The sequence below is a fragment of the Branchiostoma floridae genome, chromosome 17 (assembly GCF_000003815.2).
Source record: "Branchiostoma floridae strain S238N-H82 chromosome 17, Bfl_VNyyK, whole genome shotgun sequence".
NCBI lineage: Eukaryota > Metazoa > Chordata > Leptocardii > Amphioxiformes > Branchiostomatidae > Branchiostoma > Branchiostoma floridae.
In genome coordinates, this window is record NC_049995.1 from 9,910,314 (window position 1) to 9,934,245 (window position 23,932).

Genomic DNA, 23,932 nt, shown 5'->3' on the forward strand with positions numbered 1-23,932 from the left:
TTCGCTAGTCGGTTTTGTCTATTGCATAATTCCTTCTCAAAACCTAACACAAGAATGACTTTCACCGCCCCAGCAAAACCCCTAAGTGGCCAAAACTTACACACCTTACTATTCATTTACACAGCTACTTACCACTTAAAAATCATCACCCAAACATGTCCCGAAAAAAAAATATCAAAACCGGAAGTTCTGCTGCAGTACAATAACACTCCGCTAGAGCGCCCTGTCGTAACGCAATTCCTACCATTCCTTCGTCATGTCTAACCCTACCCACATAACAAATATCAAAACAATCCATCCATGCCTTCTCCAGTTATCAGGCTGACAAACGTCCCTCTCACAAAAAAACAGCACTCAAAACAAACCCTTCGTTTCACGAAGGGAATTAGGCATTTAGTCCAATTGAAAATTGCTAATGAGACATGTGACCATGTTATCAACGCATTTCTGACAGCAAGCAAGCAATACATTTTGTCTACTCTAGGAAGTGTTGTACCTGGCACCACAAATGATATAAAGAGAAGGATCTCTCTGGCCGCATCCGCATTTGGTAGGCTAAGAAAAACAGTATGGAACTGCAAGAGTTTCAGTAGATGTCTTAAAATGCGACTTTTCCAAGCACTCATACTACCAATTGCCACTTATGCATGTGAAACTTGGACTCTAAAAAAGTCTGATGAGTCTCTCCTGTTGGCTTTCGAGATGAGATGCCTAAGGGCGATCCTCAGTGTTTCACTTCGCCACCGAATTCCGAATGTGGAAATAAGAGCGAGACTGGGTATAGAAAACACCATTATCGATTCCATCAGACTCAGAAGACTAAGGTGGTTTGGTCACGTTGTGAGAAGACCACCACACACACTTGTCCACAAGGCATACTATCAAGATTTCCCAAAGCCCAGGCCACGGGGGAGACCCCCCAAACGATGGAGAGACCAGATTGAAAAGGACATCGGACAGAGTATTAAGTTGGCGGAGTTTGACGAATCGTGCAGTCTGGAGAAATATCACGGAGGGAGCAAGGGGCCAGTCACTGGCCTAGGCACTTAGGCAGGTAGGCAGGACTCAAAAACGCGTATTTTCGACCATAATGTGAATCTGCGTCCAAAGATGTTTCTATGTGTGTGTTTGTGTGTGTGTGTGTGTGTGTGTGTGTGTGTGTGTGTGTGTGTGTGTGTGTGTGTATGTCTGTGTGTGTTTGTGTGCGTGTGTGGAGGTGTGTGTGTGTGTGTATTTGTGTGTGTTTGTGTGTGTGTGTGTGTCTAATTTCTGCCCCAGCAAATATTATAGAAGACATGAAAACGAAATGAGAGAAAGCGCTTCTATTGATATTTACAAACTATTTTTGACGTTTATTATACGTTTTATTACAGTTTCCTTTTCAAATGTTGTATGACTTACACACTCATTACCGTAATTTGATATCACCTCCACATGCATGACATTCTTAAGAAGAAAAAACGTCTTACATCGCATTTATACATAATACCTCATCCTCTTATTACACAAAATCAGATTAACTTAAACACATAAGTATCTCATAACATCGGAACATCACACCTATGTTCATAACCTTACCCCTTTCGACACTCCTAGCTAAGCGTTCATCCGCAAGTGTTCTATGTTTTGACTCTGCTTCTCACATCTGAAGTGAGTGAAGATTTTAGGTCTTTGCAGATGTGTTTAACCTTTGACCTTTTCACAGGAGATACATCACCAGTTGCTTGTCACAACGTTTTTGTGGAGTGCGGGAGGTCGTCTCGTCAGACGATGTTGGTCCTGTTCCAAATGTACGTTTCAGCTGTTGTGAACATTGGTAAGCTTCTTTAGTGGGCTACGAGTTGGGCTTCCATAAGCTCTTACCTCCGTAAAAAGAGGGTTGTGTCTCTGTGTGTGTGTGTGTGTGTGTGTGTGTGTGTCTTTGTGTGTGTGTGTTTGTGTGTACGTGCGTGTGTGTGTGTGTGTGTGTGTGTGTGTGTGTGTGTGTGCGTGTGTGTGTGTGTGTGTGTGCGAGTATGTGTGTGTGTGTGAGTGTGTGCGTGTGTGTGTGTGCGTGTGTGTGTGTGTGTGTGTGTTCACCACTGGGAAGCCTGTCAGAATGCAAGATGGATATGGTGCAATATGATACTTGGAGAATTGGATATCAGGTTTTCCCCTGAACCGATCTAAATATTACAGACAGACAACAGGTGACTTAAGTCCTCGGTTTCTCCAAGGATGACTTCGTTATAATTGATTAGCAAGCAGAAACGCATAATTATAAAGAAGACAGAAAAATTCATGAACCTTCAAATGAGTGACGTAGCATATACTTTCGATATTTAAATGAGACTGATAAATTTACATTCATCATGCAATTAGACAAACCATGTATTCTAAACTCCACCTGCAACTACATTTACAACTGTATTGAGAAGCGAGAAGAAGTTGAACCTGGGCATACGATACGATACTTTAGACATTGTAGTCTCAGTCATGTATCACATCCTACTCAAATTGTAATTAGAATCACTAGATGTATCCTATTGACATTGACCTGTACTTAGCTTGTTAGAAAGCAAAAACGTACAATTAAGGTCTTCATTCATTCATTCATTCATTCATTCATAATTTGTAAGTGCCACCTGTATGTGAGAAACTTTGAAAGCACAATGGCCAGACGAGTGTGCCAACAAACAATAAGGCTGGATTTACGCCAATAATGGCAGCTGGTAAAGTTGCTTGTATATGCCTAAACGGCCGACAAACAGAAGTCAAACTACCCGGCTTCATAAGGTCCCTTGGCAGGTATATTCCTAATGTATAAATAGTATATAATTCAGACGTTGCAACATATGGCTTTTTTTAAAGAGGTCTTTAAACACGAAGCATTGAATATATGGTTCAATGTTGTATGTATATGCCTAAGTTAGAATATCACATAGACTATTACAATGTATGTAGCGAAATAGATAGGTGTTACATTTTTCATTGTAACGTAGAATGTACATGATATTTCTAAAATCTCTGATTGAATATTCCATGCATCCTCGTTTTAGCAAACACCTGAAAACAACTTACTCAATCATAAAGTGTTAGAATATGACGTATCATGCCAAAACGCCATATATTGAGCATCATTGTAGAGAATCTATATGAAATTTACTTCAGTTTGGAGCAATGGGAGTGTCTTGAAACAAGCCTTTAAGAGCATCAAATATCCTCTCAGAATCTATCGAGGCGGTACATGTTATTCTCCAGATGGCTTTTCATGGCAGACCTTCTCTCTGCTTTTTCCTTTTCTTTTTCCTTGAGGAGTGTTTCAATTTTGATCTTCGACCTCTCGAACAATGTCTCCAGCTGATCTGCGAAGCGTTCCAACGTCTCCAAAGGGTCGACTGCATCTTCACCTTGGGGATCGATCTTGGTGGGGTTTTCTGGCGCTGTCTCAGACGAATTTTGGCGTTCTTCCAGACCAGAAGACTTTTCTGTCTCACTGGAATCATTCATGTGTAAGTCACGAAGCAGCTGCTCTTTCCCAGATGCAGGATCGGTGCCAGATAAGGTCAAAGGTCGATCTGCCTTTGTTGCTGACTCCTCTCCGCTTGACTGCGCAAGCTTTGTCGTCGGTTCAGTTGTACCATTCTTACCTCGGTTAGCCCAAGACGACAATAGTGCCATATCTGTCTCACTTGTACTGACGGTTTCGTCTGTTTCCAACTCTATCTTCAGCTTGGCGATCTCTTCCAACTGGTGATTGACACCTGCCATCAGGTCCATCACAGATTCCCGAAGGTTGTTTACCTGGTCTGAGTTCAAGGTCGAATCGACGGACGCCATCATGTCCTTGGTCGCTGACCTTTGACCTCTCAAACGGGGAGTTGAAGCTTGCTGGTAGCAGAAAAATAGGTAAAATTCACGCATCTTAACGAAGATAGAAAATACCAAAATGTTTATCCATACTTTAGAATGACGTACTTAGATCCACCATTTAACACATTACAAACCTACGAGGGGTGATCAAGCAGAAATAATACGCACAACTCATATTTCGAAACGTAGTGTAAGGTCATTTATAAATATTTGCCAAAATTCAAATTATTGTGATCATTACTTTCCAGGCGATACCAAGTAATGGTAGGCAACAGAGAAGGAAAAAAAAATTAACAATTGCGCTGCGACCTGAAGTGTGCGGGTCAACTTGCGCTGATGGAAGTCAGATACACACTTCTTTCTGCTAGAAATAGGAAGAAAATCATTATCAACTATTTTGTTAATGTCTTCAAAAACCTTCAAAGAATTTACGGCATGGGGAACTCGACCCACACATGTCAGGTCACAGTTCAACTTTGTTTTTCTCGCCACGTTCCTATCAACTGGAAAAGACGACTTGCCTAGAAAGCAATAACAGCAATGTTTTGAAATTTAGAGGATTTCATAAAAGGCTTTTTTATACCGAGATGTGCCTCGAAATTTGAGATGTGCTTATTATTTCTGGGCGAGGCCGAGATCTTATTGATCTCCCCTCGTACGTTTGTTGTGTAATAAAGATTTCTATATTTTGCTCCCATAGCCCATGACCTAAATCTTGGGACGTCGAAAAATACAGCAATGTACATGTAGCATATATATAGGAATATAAGAAACGTAGCTCCATTTCCCTACCTCGGTGACTGGGTATGTTTATTCGTACCCACAACACGCTTGAGGCAAATAAACTACGTGAGGTCAATGTAGGTTGCATTCCAAAACTAAACTTGCATAAATTTACTTGTTGTCAAACGATTTACCTTTTAATTGGCATGCTATATCTACTTCTCTGTCGATTATCCGTACGATCTTTATACCAAGTATAAGAAAATATGAGTTACGGACAATGAAATAATACATTAGTCCGATAGTTAGGGAGTTTGTCTGAGTCCTAAAAAGTGATCCCACCCTCCCACTGAGACATTATACTTAGAGAAAACGTGCACGTAAGGGAATGATTCATTCAACAGGACCGTAAACAATACGTGAAATTAAAAGATTGTAGAGTTCTCCATTTTTTACCTTAGAACAAAGATCTGTTCACCTAATATCCTACAACACTATATACTATTCAATATCCGTACCGATGAGTGTGAAACCAGACTCCTCTTGACAGCTACGTGCAGTGCACGTTCGTCAACACGAATTCGCGAAATTTGCCGACGGCGACATCGGTAAACTCCACGGGTACACGTGAGTCAAGTAGGTGGGGCAGGTGACACTGTATTCATGGGTCAAACTGTCAAGATAAAATTCTTACACAAAGAACATCTAGATCTTATCTATTGGTGTTGGGAGGCTTCCATACTTTTTTTTTAGTCCAAGCCAAGTGTTTTTGTACATTTTGCACCTCAGGTAAAAAGATCAAGTGTCGCAGATGAAAATGTGGAGTTTTCGTCTTGCCGTACTTCTTATCTGGACTTGCAGCCGGACTGTAGAGGGTGACGTTTCCGGTTTAGAAGGCGAGTTTCATCTTTTTTTTTGTTTACTGATGTCTTCTGAGACACAAGTTGCAAACCGTTACAATAAGCTCTTTCACATTTCAGAGTAAGCATACATGGACGGGAGTTGTGGGTAATATGTCACAGGTCAAGGTCCCTGACCTGTAAACAGTTGTCGTCACGACCGTTGTCTTTATTTACATTAAAAAATGTCTCGATGTATTTTGTTTATGTCTAACAGGCGTATTCATCATTGTAACAGCGCGACAGAAATTGCATGCAAATTGTACGTCTTAGTTGTTCTAGTAGATATGCGCCAACCTCTTTCATGTATGCATAATATAATGATGTCGTACATTTTGGCGACGTCCCAGGGGCGAAGCCTACTTATGATATAGGGTCTGGTCTAAAAGTAACTCTTTGAGTCCCAAAATACATTTCCTTCTGTGGTATTAAAGTCCTGGCTTTTTGGTGGCATATAGCTCTTGATCCAAGAAAACAGTGTAGATTGGATATCCCTTTACAGTTTTTTCTTGCTATAGGGACTGACTTATATATAATCTTTCCTTTAGATCTACGTGTACCTTGAACTTGTGTGTGCCTTTACTTTAGGGACTAAACCGTGTGGTGACTTCCCTTGGGACACCAGTGACGTCACAGTACAGTGTGACTACGATTGGTGGAGCGGACAGGAGCTGTTCGGGAAGTGCAGTGTCTTCTGCAATAGGGATGCCGAGTGGTTGGTTGGACCCCCTTATGCTGTGTATACTCTTGCCAGCGATGGCGGCTACTACTGCAATAAAGACAACAGGACATGGCTGGGGACAGAACCAGTTTGTCTGGGTAAGCTAGAAAATTGTTTTCCTGCACGGACTGCACTTTTCTTTTTGCAGGAATCACAGAATTTAAACTAGTTCCCTCACTCCTAGTTTTTCCTCTTGTGCGAAGCTTTTGTGTGGTATCCACCTGGTGACCATACTTCTTCAGCTCTAAAGGGTCACGTGATCTGGGGGTTAGAGGTCACGCTTTCTCGGGTCTCATGACTGGATGAGTGTGTTGTAGGTGGGGGTATTTATTTCATTTTAACACGGTTATGTTACCTCTTCAGCTTATAAAGTTGATTTCTTACAGGGCCCAGTGTTTTAATATATATGCATAGGATACTAGTAAGACAAGGTACATTCAGTTAACACAAAACTGGACGATATTCAGTGAATAAAAACTGTTTATCAAAACAAACCTTTGGCAATTACTCAAAGTCTTAATTGTTCTTCTTCGTAGACAATCAAGCTCACTATTGCAAAAAGAAGTTTTATGACCCGCTGTCACCTTTCTCAGGGCAATTCCGGCTGATCTAGTATTGCAGGTAGGTGGCGTTGCTAACAGATGCTACCTCAAATGCATTTACAGTGCGGTCCCAAACGTAACATATTTCAATATGGCATCCGTCTGGTTTTTTTGCACGACATAGGTCAATACGACAACGCTACCATGGTAACGGACGAGACCAACAGGATCCGGCTGGTGGGGGGAGAGTTTTACGGCTGTGTGGAGATGTATGATAACGTGACGAACCAGTGGGGGCCTTTACGGGGATGGAATCTATGGGGGGACCACCAACACGAGGAGAGGATGGCTTGGGCAGACGTTGCATGTAGAAGTTTGGGATTTCCTTCCGTACTTGCTACCCATGCCTACACTTTAACCGACGGCACCGTTAAACATCAGATATCTGTAACTTCCTTGTCATACCTACATTGGCGACCATCTTACTCCTCTGGACTGCCCAAGTTCATCATGAAAGAGCGCCTCCCTGACCCTGAAAAGGCGAGTTTGTATGATGCCATAGACCGTGTAGAGAGGGGATCGTGCAAGACTTGGGACTATAGGTGTCGCCGGGAGTTCAACACCATGTGTCTGGCGTGTGCAGGACAAGGGAAACATAATGAGTTCCCAGGTATATGATTACCTCCATTAAAAATGGGGATATTGCTTTGTGTGTGTGTGTGTGTGTGTGTGTGTGTGTGTGTGTGTGTGTGTGTGTGTGTGTGTGTGTGTGTGTGTGTGTGCGTGCGTGTGTGTGTGTGCGTGTGTGTGTGCGCGCGTATTTTCGTATATCTAAATTTGTTGTCAGTATAGCTCTAAATGTATTACGATAATATTTAGTACTTGGGTAGGTGTTATGGCTACGAAGTACCGAACCGAACACAGTACACATACTCGGCCATTTCAAATTTCATTATTTAGATGCCAATCATGATTTAATTGAAATTTTACGGTTTACTAATGGACATTTTCTACTTAAATCATGCACCAGTATTTTAATCACCTGTGTAATTCATGATACTTTACACCTTAGGTATTAACGCCCAAGTGACCTGCACATCTGAGTCCATTTTGGTCAGTTTTCCCCGCCCGGTGGATAACTCCATTCAGAGGGCAAACGTCCATCTAGCCGCGCCACCTTGCAGTGCTGGTGAGAACTCCACCCATATCTACATCCAGGCCTCTCTTACAGGCTGTGGAACCAACAGACAGGTTTGTCCAAACAAGCTAAAAAAAAACAACAACACAAAAGCACAGAAACCTTCGTCGTAAACACATATAGATGTCATATATGATTATCAAAGACTTTGAAATTGTTGGCAAGGGTTGGTTCAACTATATTTTCTCCATCTACAGTGTAAATTGACGATCAGAATACACAGATTAATTGATGCGAGTGCAAAGGATTCGCTAGGTCAAAGGATATAGGTCCAACAAAGTTTTTTTTCAGTCGATCATGCTATATATCATAATTATCATTACAAGTCCATGTTTTCTTCATGTTCAAACGTCCAAATGCGGATTCACGACGACAGGGATTGTGGGTAATATCTAATATGTCAAAAGTGAATGCTCATAAAACATAAAGAAAAGAAGTCAAGCTTTTGTTATACAAATAGAGACAACGGTAGAGACAAGAACTGTTCCTTTACAAGTTAGGGGCCTTTACCTTTGATGTATTACCCACAATTCCTATTTCTGCGCATGCGTACTTGGAAGTGTAAAAGAGCTTATTTGTTTTACCAAAAGGACACAGAAGACGACATTATCTACAGTAACACCGTGACTATCAACGTCAACGCTTCCAGTGCCATCATCACTCGTTACAACGTCATCGAGATCAGCGTAGAGTGTCGTCTGCCGCGACGTAGCACCGTGGCCGTCAACTTTGACCCCACGAACTTGGCTGTGTATCGGTCGCACATCGTTGGCAGGGGTGAATTCACCATCTCCATGGAGCTGTACCTCAACAGCAGTTTTCAGTCACCGGTCTCGGAATATCCACTGTCTGTGGATTTGGGACAGGTAAGCACCAACATGTAGTACCGTTAGGGTTGCGTTGAATCCTATTTCCATTGTTTTCGGTATATGAACATCTGTATAATGTTCAAAAGATGATAAGACCAGATGTGACACTTCATTACTTTACTTATTTTCTAGGGTAAGTCAGAAAAACAAATACAAATGACACACATTTATGACATATAGTAATATTCGCTTGGTGGTAAAAGTGATGAAATGAGATGTTTTAAAAATATTGCTATATGTCCCTTTCAAAGTTTGCCAAGACGGCGAGTCCGTTTTTCAACGATGCTTTAGGTAATGAAGGCAAAAATAACGTTAATAGATAATCATTTTTCGGTCAGTGGCTCTTGAAAATACGCAAGACATGTACCTCGAAATTTTCTATGTCTCCTCAGTACACATTGATCACAGAAATTCTTCAAAAAGTACTTTAAAATTTCTTCTTTTGTCAGATGCTGTACGTGCAGGTGCAAGTGACGTCAGACGACAAGAATCTGCAGGTGTTTGTGGACGCCTGCATGGCCACGCCCACTCATGACCCAGAGAACGTGCTGTACCATCTTATCAGGGACGGGTGAGTAAAGCTAATACACCTTTCTCGCGTGGCGGACATGATGCATGTAGATCTAAAACGAGTCCAATGAGGTAAAAAAAGACTGCCCATCATAATTAGTAGTTCAACCAATGATAGCATGGAAATTAGAAAACTGACCAATGAGAGAATGGCTGCATGTCCGTCAAATATTTGCATTATTGTGTTTTTATTTTGCATCTTTTAAAGGAATATGGGATCAGTACTCGAGTCTAAATTGCTACATATTTCGCTGCATAACACTGGTTATGATATTTATTATTTGATCTTATATTGTGAAAATTGGCGTGATCTGGGGAAAAACTAAATGGGAGCTGATTTTAGGAATAAGTTCTGTCTGTTTGCCTCATTGACCTCGTCTTCAATCTATGATGGCCGCCGCGTGAGAAAGGTGTATTCCAGTGCTCTAATCTCTACAAAACACAGCATCACGTCTACATTTTTTCTTCTTTTATTTGGCCATGCTAATATATGGATTGTATACTCTGGAAACGCCAAACTAAAGCGAACTTGCAAAGAAAAGAAAGTTTGAAATAAGTTGTCTTCAATATGAAACCCAAGTTGACAGAAAGGTTGAGCAAATGGCCGAACATACACATAACAAGTAATACTGAAGAATAGATTCTTCAGTTTTGCTATTTAGCATTCGTCTTTCCCGTTAGCTTTAGCTTTGACTTTTACATTTGACGACATCATTATCTGTTTCCCGTTATTCTTGGCAATTTACGGCATGTATGATTACATATATCATTTTCTAGCTGATTTGTACGATTCACAGTTTGGTAGAAAACTTTTCATTTTTAGAGGAACAAAAATCGGTGAGGCTGCTGAAGTTGTCCCTGTAATTGAATAAACATCGATCGCATTAATTACTATTTAATTAACGTTGCATGATCACTATTTTGATATGTTAATTTCGTTTTGTACATGTTACACATCGTTTTTTTATTTTATCTAATTATCCTTTAATAGCTGTGAACGAGACTCTACCGTGGCTCGCTATTGGTCACCGTCAACAATGCAGGAACGGTTCGGTTTCCAGGCCTTCGCTTTTACCAGCGGTGCACGAAAGGTGAGTTTCTTCATATTATACTAAAAAATCTAAACCGTGTATGGTATCAAGTATTTCTGGCTGCATTAACGCTGACCATCCTTTGTCAGCCAATCGCGTTGCTTCTTGACTGCAGGCGGCAACGTGATTGGCTGATAACTTTCCCTGCAACAACTAGGGATAAAAAAACCTTTGATTGGCCGACCTTGCATGAGAGGCTCGTATACTTATGTCATGACGAAGCTGACAGAAAGTGTTACACAGCCTTTTCTAGAATTTGTTCACACATGTACACTGTAACTATATATCCGGACGTCCAGGTGTACCTCCACTGTGACGTCCTGTTGTGTAACGCCACGGACCCGAGCTCCCGGTGCGCTCAGGGCTGTCAGGCGGGCGGGAGGTCCGTGAGGGAGGCCGAGGGTGACACCGATGCCTACCTGCTGATCCAGGGTCCCATCGTGCTGAACGATGATCGAACGGGTGAGGAGCCGGTTCTAAATAAACAATAGTCAATTTGTATCTTATATCCTCTTTATAGCCAGCTAACGTATTTTGAGTAAGAATATATAAATATCATTACTTGTTGATGAGGGACATTGATAAATCCGCTGCATTCTATGATGGGACTTTCAAACATGTGACAATATGTAATGTGATGTATTTGTGTAAGGGAGGAATCTGGATGGATATCACTTATACAAATAATGGGCTTAACTATCTATTAATCTAGCACCGATTTCTTGTAGTTCGTGACGACGGATCATCTAGTCACGGCGAAAGCATGGTGCCCGCCTTCATAGGAGCATGCGCAGTAATCATCGCCTTGTTGATCGGCGTGTAGAGCCCGTGGCATGCTGGGAAGACAACAAGAAGGGCAGAGATGGCAAGAGAGAGAATGAGTGAAACCGCTTGCAATGTCATTTTTCTAGCTCTCTTTGCAGTTTGTTAGTTATTTATATATAGTAGGATCGTATTTTCCTTAGCTTTGTGGAAGCTTCAGTTAAAACTAATATGATGATGCCTTGTCTTATTTTGATGTTATGCATATATATGCTTTTTCAGAACTGAAAAAAAGTGTGTTTCTACCATGCCCGAAACGAACTTGTTACTGGCGACTAGTGTCTTGATTATGCATCTATACGTTGCCACTAGAGCGTCAAATATTATTGTGTAAGTTAGTAATTGCAATTGATTGAATTAAATGATTTTTAGGAGGGAACATTTTGTATTTGTTCACCGATGGTACATGGTGTTACAGTAATAGATAAAACAAAGCATGCAAATAAAACGTGGTATATCGTTAATTCGACAGTAATATGCATCTTTGTGTGTTGTAATACCCCCTAAAATGTAGCGAAAATCAATCGGACGACGAGTCTGCGAGCTCTGAATTACGAGGAGGCATGACCCTGACGGGAAGGGTGGAGGGGGGGGAGGGGACTCTGCCATTTCTTCGCCGGCATTAGGGTCATGCCTCCTCGTACTTTAGAGCTCGCAGACTCGTCGTCCGATCGATTTTTCGCTACACGTGAGGGGGGGGGTATAAACGAGGCTTGACAAAATTTGTACTGACATGCTTGATGTTTATTGTGAATATCAGTAATAAGACGTGGGGTTGTTGTAACTAAGATGTGGGGTTGGGCATTCTTTGCTAGGTGTTACAGATACTACGTTGAAAAGGTCAGTGAATTGTTGTGGTAAACAACATGTGGTAATTTGGACTGGGTGTCAAAGGCCTGGTGTTCATTGTTTGGTGTATTTCAAACTTACCTGCGTCACTGTATGATTATTGTGCAACAGACCATGAAGCTTTTCGATACGTACATGGTACACGGTATGTTGGCCATGAATGCTTATATGTACGTATTTCGTTTAACACTTCGCACATCACCCAAGACGGCATGGGCTAAGGAGTTTGCTGACAGAAATACAATCAAGAAGTCCTCTTCTTGACGGGTGTTGAAAAAAGCTTGGCGACTTATCTTTTTGTAGTTAAAACGTCTTCAACCGCAAGACATGGGAAAGGCAGTCGTTCTTCTTTTCGTAACATTGCTTTTAGTTTGGTTCAAAGAGAGCACAGGCCAAACTACAGAAAGTGGCCAGTCAATGACTACTGAAGGTGGGTGTATTAAATTTCTATCGTCAACTCAAAACTCTAACGTGCAATAAGCCGTGCGATCTCGATTTGTAGCCTTCATAGCAGGCTCTCTGTGGCCTTTCGGGGGCTCATAATACATTTTGCTGGCCATCTCTATTTGTACTGGGTCGCTGATTGCTGGACTTTTCCTACTGCCGGCCCCCAAGAGCCTGCATGGAAACGGAGTATGAAAGTGATATTAAAAAACGGGGCCGGCAGTCAGAAAAGGCCAACAATCAGAGACCCAGTTCAAATAGAAATGGCCAGCAGAAGTGAATTATGAGAAAAAAAAGGCCCCAGAGAGCCTGCTATGGAGGCTACTCCATTTGTACCGTACCACCGTTCTAAATTCTTTTGCCACCATGACACGCTCATTCCAGTACAGACAATACACCAGGTCCTACTTTTGTAACGTTGAAGGTTTTAGCAATATTTCCTCTGTGTCTGTATATATTTGGTGAACTGCTATTTGGACAACTATTATTATAATGTGTTCACTTTAGACCCCAAACCATGTGGAGACTTCCCATGGGATAGTGATGACGTCACAGTGAACTGTGACTACAGCTATCATGAAGTAAGGCATAGGTGGAGGACTGCACCAAGGTATAAGTTCCTTGGACGCTGCAACGTTACTTGCCCAAAGGAAGCGGAGATGTTGGTTGGACCTCCCTATACTGAGTTTCATATCTATGACGGTGCCTACTTCTGCAATAGAGACAATAGGACCTGGCTGGGGACAGAACCTGTGTGTTTAGGTACGGGTTTATTTACGTATTCATTCTTTTTGTTTGACACATAACAGACAGGGCTGCTGCCCAACTAGCCAGCTCTTACATATATGGCTAGCCCTACTCATAGAGACAAAGATTATGGGGAAGGGTTTAAAATATTTTTGCTGCGCTTTTAATAACAGTTAATGCAAAGTATTATCTATTGCACACTTGTATCGTGTTTGAATTGTAAAGTTGAAACGGAAAGTAATTATTAAATGTCTTGTACTGCTATAGGTCAATACACCAACAGTACCATGGTAACGGACGAATCCAACAGGATCCGATTGGTGGGGGGAGAGTTTTACGGCTGTGTGGAGATGTACGATAACGTCACGAACCAGTGGGGACCTGTACGTGGATGGGAAGGATCGAACCTTCAGAGAATGGATTGGGCAGACCTTGTATGTAAACGTTTGAGTTTTCCAGCAGGGCTTGCGACTTCAGCCTTTGTCTTAATCAAAGGTACCGGTGTCGTCGATCTTAAGTATCGATATGTTAAAATATTGTCGGACCATTATCGACCAAACTACTCCTCTACAGTCCCCAAGTTTATCGTGTCTAACTCCGATAGCCTCTCTACTGCTGACAGTGCGACCCTACATAACGCTATAGACCGAATGGTGAGGGGACCATGTCCGTCCGACGACTATGAATGTCTTTCGGATAGCCAGTTGTGTCTGGCTTGTGCAGGACAGCAGAACAAGAATAATTCACAAGGTATGCAAATACATTACAAATTACAATGTTTGCAAGAATTTCTTCACAATGTAGTTGACTGAAGCATCCATTTGCAGTTCGTGTCATTCTGAAAGAAGAACTGCTCTACAAGTTGATTGCAAAACCAATTTCAAAGAAATTGAATGTAATTCCGTTCCAACAAATTAGGTACGGCTTTAATGTACATGACATATGCATCAGTTGAACATGGGATTAGTTATCTGCATGAAAAAATGGAGAAAAATGTGTGTGTGTGTGTGTGTGTGTGTGTGTGTGTGTGCGTGTGTGTTTGTTTTTCAGGATATTTGTGGTCAGCATAACGCAAGAACCTCTGGACGGATTACGATGATATTTGGTTTGTGCGTAGATGTTAGGAAGACAAAGGTCAATGTCAATTTTGGGCTCCCTTGTATATGATCATGGTACTGCAGCAGACATTCGTTTTTTTATCATTGAACTGGATGTGCTATGGTCTTGATTTTTTTATGGCAGCTTGTGACATAAGGGGTATGTGGTGTATATTTGGCTCCCTAGCAGGTTGGTCTGGAACTGCAGGGGTATTTTCGTCACAATTTTCTAAGGAGGATAACTCAAGAAAGGAATGACAAATTTACATGATATGTTGTACGTATGTAGCTCAGACAGAGATATCATAAAGTGCAAGTTATGCAAACTGACACTTAATTTGCATATTTCATGAGGGAAATCTGTATTTGCAGTGTTTCTTTTATAGAACTAAAATACATTTCATATATGTAGTTTATTGCAGGTAGCATTAGCAGATACCAATTATGCAAATAAGTCCATATTTTGCATCATTATGTAGAAGTTCCATAATTCATCTATGTGGCAAATAATTGGGCAATCAACATAGTGATCATCGTAGTTTTTTTACAGGTGTACATAACAAAGCATAGATTATGCAAATGTGGAAGTCGTTTACATGCTCAAAATATTTCATGGAGATATGAGGTCTCCGAACTCTTTACTTCTTATTTTTCTGAACCAACTCTTCATTGGTGCGGGAAATGTCTAAATCGACTGCATTCTATGATAGGGCTCTCAACCATGTGACATATGTATTCTTGGGAAGAAAAGGGATGCGTATGAATTTAGATTACGCAAATAGCGATCTTAATTATTAAGAAATATTACAATGTATTGATTTTTTTGCAGTTCGTAACGACGAATCATCAAGTCACGCCAGAAGCATGGTGACCCCCTTGATCGGAGCATGCGCGGTAATGGCTGTTGTAATGTTGATTGGCATATTTATGGCCCAATTGCATGCCGGGAAGACAAGATGAAGAGCAGAAAGAAAAAGAGAACGACTGAAACCGCTGCAATGTCATTTCTCTAGCTCTTTTACTAGTTTGTTAGTTTAGTTGGATCGTATTTTCCCTAGCTGTTGTGGAAGCTCCAGCTAAACTAATTTGAACATGCGTTGTCTTATTTTGGTGTTATGCTATTAGAGTGTTTAAAAAGTGTCTCTAACAATGCGGAACCTACATGTATTTGCGACTGGCGACTTGTGTCTTGATCATGCATCTATATGCTTCAAATGTAATTGTGTTCGTGATAGCAATTTATTAATGATTATTTTAAAAGGAGACACTTTATATTTTACCGATGGCGATTATAGAAGTCATGGTGTTGCAGTAATAAATAAAAAAATGCAAATATAACGTGGTGTATCGTTAATTTGGCAGTAATATCCATCTCAAAAGCTTGCGTGTTGTACCTAGTAAGTTGTACTGAGGCTTGGTGTTTATTGTCCTTTGTATGATTGCGATAGGAGCATTTTATTTCACTATGTGTCAAGTAAATATCCCCACTTCAGATACTTGAACAGTAAAGAGAAATTTATATTCCTGACAGCTTTTGATAAACCAACTCTAACCAACCATACAGCTAGCTACATTTATGCAATTACCAAGAAGCCAGAGGAAGTCGAATGTCCTAGAATAGATTAGACGCATATCTGCAAATACAGATTTGTATGATTGTTTCCATTGTTACATATATGTGACCTGGCACGTGACCTGTACTTAGCGCAGTGGGGAAAAACGTGCAATAAAGGTCTTCATTCATTCATTCATTGCTAGAAATCGTGAGTACTATATTGTGAAAATCAGTAGCAGTGTTGTAACCAAGACATGGTGTTGGATATTCTCTCCTAGGTGTTACAACTACTATGTTGAGAAGATCAGTGAATTGTTGTTAGAAACAAGACAAGGTAAGTTTGGCCGATGTGTCAGAGGCTTGGTATGCATTATTTATAGTTATACAGACTCACCTGCGCCGTAGGTCGATGAACATGTGAAACAGACAATGAAGCTTTCAATGGGTGCTTGCTCATCACAAGCCTGGGTAACTTGGTCGCGCATGCCCTCACGGCTACGGTATTTTGGTTAGAACTTCCCACGTCACCCAAAGCGACATGCAAGGAGTCTGGTTGCTGACGGAAATAAAAGAGGTCCTCTTTTCGAAGGGTGCTGCAAAATTCCAGCGACTTTCTAAATTCTTTTTCCGCTCGCGGCCCTTTATCACAAAAAGTTGTAAGGTCTTCAACTGCAAGACATGGGAAAGGCAATCTTTCTTCTTTCCTTAGCCTTGTTTCTTGTCTGGTTCAAAGAAAGCACAGGCCAGACTACGGAACGTGATCAGTCAACGACTACGGAAGGTGGGTGGGTGTGTTGGATTTTGATGATTTAAGAAACATTCATTAAGAACTAAGCCTAACCAATCAGGATAAAAGTTTTACATTTTGTATGTGTTTGGTGTGTGTGTTTTTGTATCGAGCGTGCACTGAGCCATATCGCCCTCGATTTTTACCATACTACCGTGGTAACTTCTTTGTGCCATCATGGCAAGCTAATTCTAGTGGAGTTAATACACCTATTGTAACTTGAAATGTTTGAGAGGCTTTGAGGCTTTGAGAGAGGCTTTGAGAGGCCTCATTTGTCCATTAGCTGTGATACAAATTCTAAATTGTACACTGCTTAAGAAAATATCTTCCTGGACATAAGTACACACATGATATGACATAACGTAACGCATACAAATACTTACAACTATTTACAGGGCAAATGTTTCTCCTCTGTCCGCCCATATTTCTTGAACAGATATTCATACAATTATTGTCATGTGCCCACGTTAGATCCTAAACCGTGTGGATACTTCCCATGGGATAGTGATGACGTCACAGTGGACTGTGACTACAGCTATCATGAAACGAGAAATCCAATGTCAGATTGGCTTGAGTTCCTTGGACGCTGCAACGTCATTTGCCCCGAAGAAGCAGACATGCTGGTTGGACCTCCTTATGGTTATTTTCCTGTGTACAGCAAAGGTGCCTACTACTGCAACAGGGACAATAGGACATGGCTAGGGACAGAACCTGTGTGTTTGGGTAAGACTTTATTTTCTGAATGTATTTATTGGTTTGGCTGTTCAGCACGCACAGCTAGAGCTGTCCAACTATATCACAAATGGTTATCCCACATGACAGTTTTATAACAGGCTCATTTTTATTCATCGGAATAGCTTAAACTTGGCACAAATGTAAAGGAACAATCCTCTTGAGATTAAAATATTTCACTTTGTTGTTCAGATTTTTATGAGCAATTGAGTTGATTTCAAAAGAAACTCACCCCTCATTTGACCAGTTGATTTCAGGTCCGGACTCAAGTCTAGAGATACAGGTTCAGTTTTTAGGACATATAAGTCCGCACCTGAACACATGGCTTGTTATTTGCTTTTTGTATGAGTAACTGAAGTTTATGACTTATTGCAAGCTAATCATCAAAATTTGAAAGAAACTAAAAATCAAATCAAATTCAAACTTGTTCGGGTAACTGTGTTCCAAAACTTGTGTCTACATTTCTCTACAAACCAGGGCTCTTGTCAGAGTTTGTTTGTCCGTCGAAAACGGAACTTAACTGCGACAGGTGAAAATTCTACAACCAATCCGTTAACCTTGACGGACAGAAATCTTGTATAAAGATTTAAAAGATTGAATTTGAATTTACAAACACCAAAATTTCATAAAAATATACTCACATTTTTTAACCTCCTTGAAGAAATTTATCATATACTAGTATACCGGTTCGTACGCTCTGATCTGTCGCTTTCTTTATCAATATCCCCTTGTTCTCTACTAAGAAGGGCCGCAATAAATTTCAATAGTAGCCTCCAAATTTGACCATTTATATTTGAAAACAAGTCGTTCCCCTCCCTATCTAACGTTATCCAAACAATTGACAGACATTTAAGGGCATGTCTTTTTCCCTATGTGGCACAGGTCAATACAACAACGCTACCATGGTGACAGACGAGTCCAACACGATCCGGCTGGTGGGTGGAGAGTTTTACGGCTGTGTGGAAATGTATGATGACGTGACGGACCAATGGGGGCCTGTGCGGGGATGGGATAGGTCAGGATGGAACCCTCATAAAATGGATTGGGTAGACCTTGTATGTAAAAATTTGGGATTTCCAGCAGGGCTTGCTACTTCGGCCTATCGTTTAAGAGAAGGAACTGGCGTCGTCGATACTCGGTATTCATATATCATTGACCTACATTCCTGGTACCAACCAAGCTACCCCTCTACAGTCCCCAAGTTTATAGTGTCTGACTACCCCCCTACTACTGACAGTGTGACTCTCCATGGCGCTATAGACAATGTGTTCAGGGGACCGTGTCCGTTCAACGACCATAGCTGTGGGGATAGCAGTACCATGTGCCTGGCCTGTGCAGGACAGCAGAACATCGATAATTCACAAGGTATGCGGATTCAAATCACAATGTTGTTTATAAGGATTTATCTGAATTTGACTGAAGCACACATCGGCAGTTCGTGTCATTCTGAAACAAGAATTCGCATCTGTATCTTTATGTTCCCTTTGCCGCATACGTATGTAGTTTGGCATGTCGTCTTCATTTTTTATGCAAACCATAAATACGTCACGAAGTATGTTACATACGGTCACTTCAGGTGTCATAAACAAGAACTGGTAATTTGAACTGGTGTGTTAGAGGCTTGGTATGCATTGTTTGATATGATACAGACTTACCCGTGCCATAGTTCGATGAACTTGTGTAACAGACGATGTCCAGAGCGTTTAACAGGTGCAATTGCACACAAGCACGGTACCTTACAATTGATCATGCATGCTCACCGCTATACGGTACTTTGCTTAGAACTTCGCACATCACCCAAGACGACATGCACAAAAGAGTCGGGTTGCTGACGGAAATACGAGAAGTCCTCTTATCGACGGGTGTTGAAAAAATCCCGGCTACTTTTTACCTGCATAACTGCAAGTTATGGGAAAGGCAATCTTACTACTTTCCTTAGCCTTGTATTAGTCTGGTCTAAAGAGAGCACTGACCAAACTACGGAAAGTGACCAGACAGCGACTACTGAATGTGGGTGTTTGTGTTGGATTTTGTTGATTTAAGAACCTTTTGAAAAGACCTAAGCCTTACCAATAAGGATTAAAGTATCTTTGTGTGTGTGTGTGTGTGTGTGTGTGTGTGTGTGTGTGTATGTGTGTGTGTGTGTGTGTGTGTGTGTGTGTGTGTGTGTGTGTGAGTGAGTGAGTCTTTCTCTGTGTATGTGTGTGTGTGTGTGTGTTCGGTATGAGTTTGTGTGTGTGTTCGGTATGAGTTTGTTTGTGTGTGTGTGTGTATGTGTGTTCGATATGTGTGTGTGTGTGTGTGTGTGTGTGTGTGTGTGTGTGTGTGTGTTTGTGTGTGTGCTTGTATGTGTGTGTTCGATATGTCCGGTGTGTGTGTGTGTGTGTGTGTGTGAGTCTGTGTGTGTGTGTGTGGGGGGGGGTGTATGTGTGTGTGTGTGTGTGATTTCAATCTTCAGATAAATTCAAGCGTGCGCTGATCGCCCTCGATTATTACCATACTACCGTGGTAAATTATTTGCACCATCATGACAAGCTCATTCTAGTGAAGCTAACGAACCTCTTGTAACTTTAAATGTTTCCTCCGTGCCTGTGCATATTTGGTGAACTGCTATTGGTACAATTATATTGTCATGTGTCCATTTTAGATTCTAAACCGTGTGGAGACTTCCCATGGGATAGTGATGACGTCATAGTGGACTGTGACTACAGCTATCATGAAATAAGAAGGTATGGATGGTGGCCTGAGCTCACGTATGAGTTCCTTGGACGCTGCAACGTTACTTGCCCAAAGGAAGCAGAGATGTTGGTTGGACCTCCCTACTTTGATTTTCACAACGTCCTCGTTATCTATGAAGGTGCATACTTCTGCAATAGAGACAACAGGACCTGGCTTGGGACACAACCTGTGTGTTTGGGTAAGCAGTCATTTATTCACGTCTATTCATTGGTTTGACTGTTCAACGAGCCTGCTTATTACCAAAGGTCAGTCACGTCGACATAGACAAAGATAACGTAGAAAGGTTAAAATGTGTTGCAGAACACTTTCTTTAACCGATTGTACAAAGTAAAGCAATCTTCTTGGTTAATCTAATGAATCCCATTTGATGTAAATTGATTTGTTTTGTTTGACACATAACAGACAGGGCTGCTGCCCAACTAGCCAGCTCTTACATATATGGCTAGCCCTACTCATAGAGACAAAGATTATGGGGAAGGGTTTAAAATATTTTTGCTGCGCTTTTAATAACAGTTAATGCAAAGTATTATCTATTGCACACTTGTATCGTGTTTGAATTGTAAAGTTGAAACGGAAAGTAATTATTAAATGTCTTGTACTGCTATAGGTCAATACACCAACAGTACCATGGTAACGGACGAATCCAACAGGATCCGATTGGTGGGGGGAGAGTTTTACGGCTGTGTGGAGATGTACGATAACGTCACGAACCAGTGGGGACCTGTACGTGGATGGGAAGGATCGAACCTTCAGAGAATGGATTGGGCAGACCTTGTATGTAAACGTTTGAGTTTTCCAGCAGGGCTTGCGACTTCAGCCTTTGTCTTAATCAAAGGTACCGGTGTCGTCGATCTTAAGTATCGATATGTTAAAATATTGTCGGACCATTATCGACCAAACTACTCCTCTACAGTCCCCAAGTTTATCGTGTCTAACTCCGATAGCCTCTCTACTGCTGACAGTGCGACCCTACATAACGCTATAGACCGAATGGTGAGGGGACCATGTCCGTCCGACGACTATGAATGTCTTTCGGATAGCCAGTTGTGTCTGGCTTGTGCAGGACAGCAGAACAAGAATAATTCACAAGGTATGCAAATACATTACAAATTACAATGTTTGCAAGAATTTCTTCACAATGTAGTTGACTGAAGCATCCATTTGCAGTTCGTGTCATTCTGAAAGAAGAACTGCTCTACAAGTTGATTGCAAAACCAATTTCAAAGAAATTGAATGTAATTCCGTTCCAACAAATTAGGTACGGCTTTAATGTACATGACATATGCATCAGTTGAACATGGGATTAGTTATCTGCATGAAAAAATGGAGAAAAATGTGTGTGTGTGTGTGTGTGTGTGTGTGTGTGTGTGCGTGTGTGTTTGTTTTTCAGGATATTTGTGGTCAGCATAACGCAAGAACCTCTGGACGGATTACGATGATATTTGGTTTGTGCGTAGATGTTAGGAAGACAAAGGTCAATGTCAATTTTGGGCTCCCTTGTATATGATCATGGTACTGCAGCAGACATTCGTTTTTTTATCATTGAACTGGATGTGCTATGGTCTTGATTTTTTTATGGCAGCTTGTGACATAAGGGGTATGTGGTGTATATTTGGCTCCCTAGCAGGTTGGTCTGGAACTGCAGGGGTATTTTCGTCACAATTTTCTAAGGAGGATAACTCAAGAAAGGAATGACAAATTTACATGATATGTTGTACGTATGTAGCTCAGACAGAGATATCATAAAGTGCAAGTTATGCAAACTGACACTTAATTTGCATATTTCATGAGGGAAATCTGTATTTGCAGTGTTTCTTTTATAGAACTAAAATACATTTCATATATGTAGTTTATTGCAGGTAGCATTAGCAGATACCAATTATGCAAATAAGTCCATATTTTGCATCATTATGTAGAAGTTCCATAATTCATCTATGTGGCAAATAATTGGGCAATCAACATAGTGATCATCGTAGTTTTTTTACAGGTGTACATAACAAAGCATAGATTATGCAAATGTGGAAGTCGTTTACATGCTCAAAATATTTCATGGAGATATGAGGTCTCCGAACTCTTTACTTCTTATTTTTCTGAACCAACTCTTCATTGGTGCGGGAAATGTCTAAATCGACTGCATTCTATGATAGGGCTCTCAACCATGTGACATATGTATTCTTGGGAAGAAAAGGGATGCGTATGAATTTAGATTACGCAAATAGCGATCTTAATTATTAAGAAATATTACAATGTATTGATTTTTTTGCAGTTCGTAACGACGAATCATCAAGTCACGCCAGAAGCATGGTGACCCCCTTGATCGGAGCATGCGCGGTAATGGCTGTTGTAATGTTGATTGGCATATTTATGGCCCAATTGCATGCCGGGAAGACAAGATGAAGAGCAGAAAGAAAAAGAGAACGACTGAAACCGCTGCAATGTCATTTCTCTAGCTCTTTTACTAGTTTGTTAGTTTAGTTGGATCGTATTTTCCCTAGCTGTTGTGGAAGCTCCAGCTAAACTAATTTGAACATGCGTTGTCTTATTTTGGTGTTATGCTATTAGAGTGTTTAAAAAGTGTCTCTAACAATGCGGAACCTACATGTATTTGCGACTGGCGACTTGTGTCTTGATCATGCATCTATATGCTTCAAATGTAATTGTGTTCGTGATAGCAATTTATTAATGATTATTTTAAAAGGAGACACTTTATATTTTACCGATGGCGATTATAGAAGTCATGGTGTTGCAGTAATAAATAAAAAAATGCAAATATAACGTGGTGTATCGTTAATTTGGCAGTAATATCCATCTCAAAAGCTTGCGTGTTGTACCTAGTAAGTTGTACTGAGGCTTGGTGTTTATTGTCCTTTGTATGATTGCGATAGGAGCATTTTATTTCACTATGTGTCAAGTAAATATCCCCACTTCAGATACTTGAACAGTAAAGAGAAATTTATATTCCTGACAGCTTTTGATAAACCAACTCTAACCAACCATACAGCTAGCTACATTTATGCAATTACCAAGAAGCCAGAGGAAGTCGAATGTCCTAGAATAGATTAGACGCATATCTGCAAATACAGATTTGTATGATTGTTTCCATTGTTACATATATGTGACCTGGCACGTGACCTGTACTTAGCGCAGTGGGGAAAAACGTGCAATAAAGGTCTTCATTCATTCATTCATTGCTAGAAATCGTGAGTACTATATTGTGAAAATCAGTAGCAGTGTTGTAACCAAGACATGGTGTTGGATATTCTCTCCTAGGTGTTACAACTACTATGTTGAGAAGATCAGTGAATTGTTGTTAGAAACAAGACAAGGTAAGTTTGGCCGATGTGTCAGAGGCTTGGTATGCATTATTTATAGTTATACAGACTCACCTGCGCCGTAGGTCGATGAACATGTGAAACAGACAATGAAGCTTTCAATGGGTGCTTGCTCATCACAAGCCTGGGTAACTTGGTCGCGCATGCCCTCACGGCTACGGTATTTTGGTTAGAACTTCCCACGTCACCCAAAGCGACATGCAAGGAGTCTGGTTGCTGACGGAAATAAAAGAGGTCCTCTTTTCGAAGGGTGCTGCAAAATTCCAGCGACTTTCTAAATTCTTTTTCCGCTCGCGGCCCTTTATCACGAAAAGTTGTAAGGTCTTCAACTGCAAGACATGGGAAAGGCATCTTTCTTCTTTC

General features: G+C 41.0%; 3 protein-coding genes across 3 annotated transcripts in view; 2 read left to right on the plus strand and 1 right to left on the minus strand.

The window, feature by feature from the left end:
• Positions 1-3,169: 3,169 nt before the first annotated feature.
• Positions 3,170-5,193, minus strand: LOC118404748. The gene is made up of 2 exons (XM_035804071.1): positions 5,094-5,193; positions 3,170-3,870 (listed from the first exon to the last, which is right to left on the minus strand). Exon 2 carries the CDS (start codon positions 3,820-3,822, stop codon positions 3,205-3,207), a length of 618 nt encoding a protein of 205 aa, XP_035659964.1. The 5' UTR covers positions 3,823-3,870; positions 5,094-5,193; the 3' UTR covers positions 3,170-3,204.
• On the plus strand, positions 3,756-11,751 carry LOC118404746 (CUB and zona pellucida-like domain-containing protein 1). The gene is made up of 10 exons (XM_035804068.1): positions 3,756-3,888; positions 5,365-5,471; positions 6,063-6,293; positions 6,922-7,407; positions 7,810-7,988; positions 8,526-8,801; positions 9,254-9,375; positions 10,366-10,465; positions 10,765-10,927; positions 11,194-11,751. Exons 2-10 carry the CDS (start codon positions 5,387-5,389, stop codon positions 11,286-11,288), a joined length of 1,737 nt encoding a protein of 578 aa, XP_035659961.1. The 5' UTR covers positions 3,756-3,888; positions 5,365-5,386; the 3' UTR covers positions 11,289-11,751.
• An 8,416-nt stretch (positions 11,752-20,167) lies between these two features.
• The window catches only part of LOC118404747 (CUB and zona pellucida-like domain-containing protein 1), a 19,444-nt gene continuing 15,679 nt past the window's right edge, over positions 20,168-23,932 (plus strand). Inside the window, exon 1 of the mRNA XM_035804069.1 lies at positions 20,168-20,415. Within this exon, the coding sequence (XP_035659962.1) occupies positions 20,301-20,415 (115 nt within the window). The 5' untranslated portion in view covers positions 20,168-20,300. The remainder of the gene's footprint in view (positions 20,416-23,932) is intronic.

Bases quoted from the DNA above. Each gene is read 5' to 3' on its own strand.
- LOC118404746 (XM_035804068.1), top strand. From the start codon at position 5,387: ATGAAAATGTGGAGTTTTCGTCTTGCCGTACTTCTTATCTGGACTTGC. The intron at 7,408-7,809 runs GTATATGATTAC...TTTACACCTTAG, and splicing joins GAAACATAATGAGTTCCCAG to GTATTAACGCCCAAGTGACC. The intron at 10,466-10,764 runs GTGAGTTTCTTC...CCGGACGTCCAG, and splicing joins TTACCAGCGGTGCACGAAAG to GTGTACCTCCACTGTGACGT.
- LOC118404748 (XM_035804071.1), bottom strand. From the start codon at position 3,822: ATGATGGCGTCCGTCGATTCGACCTTGAACTCAGACCAGGTAAACAAC.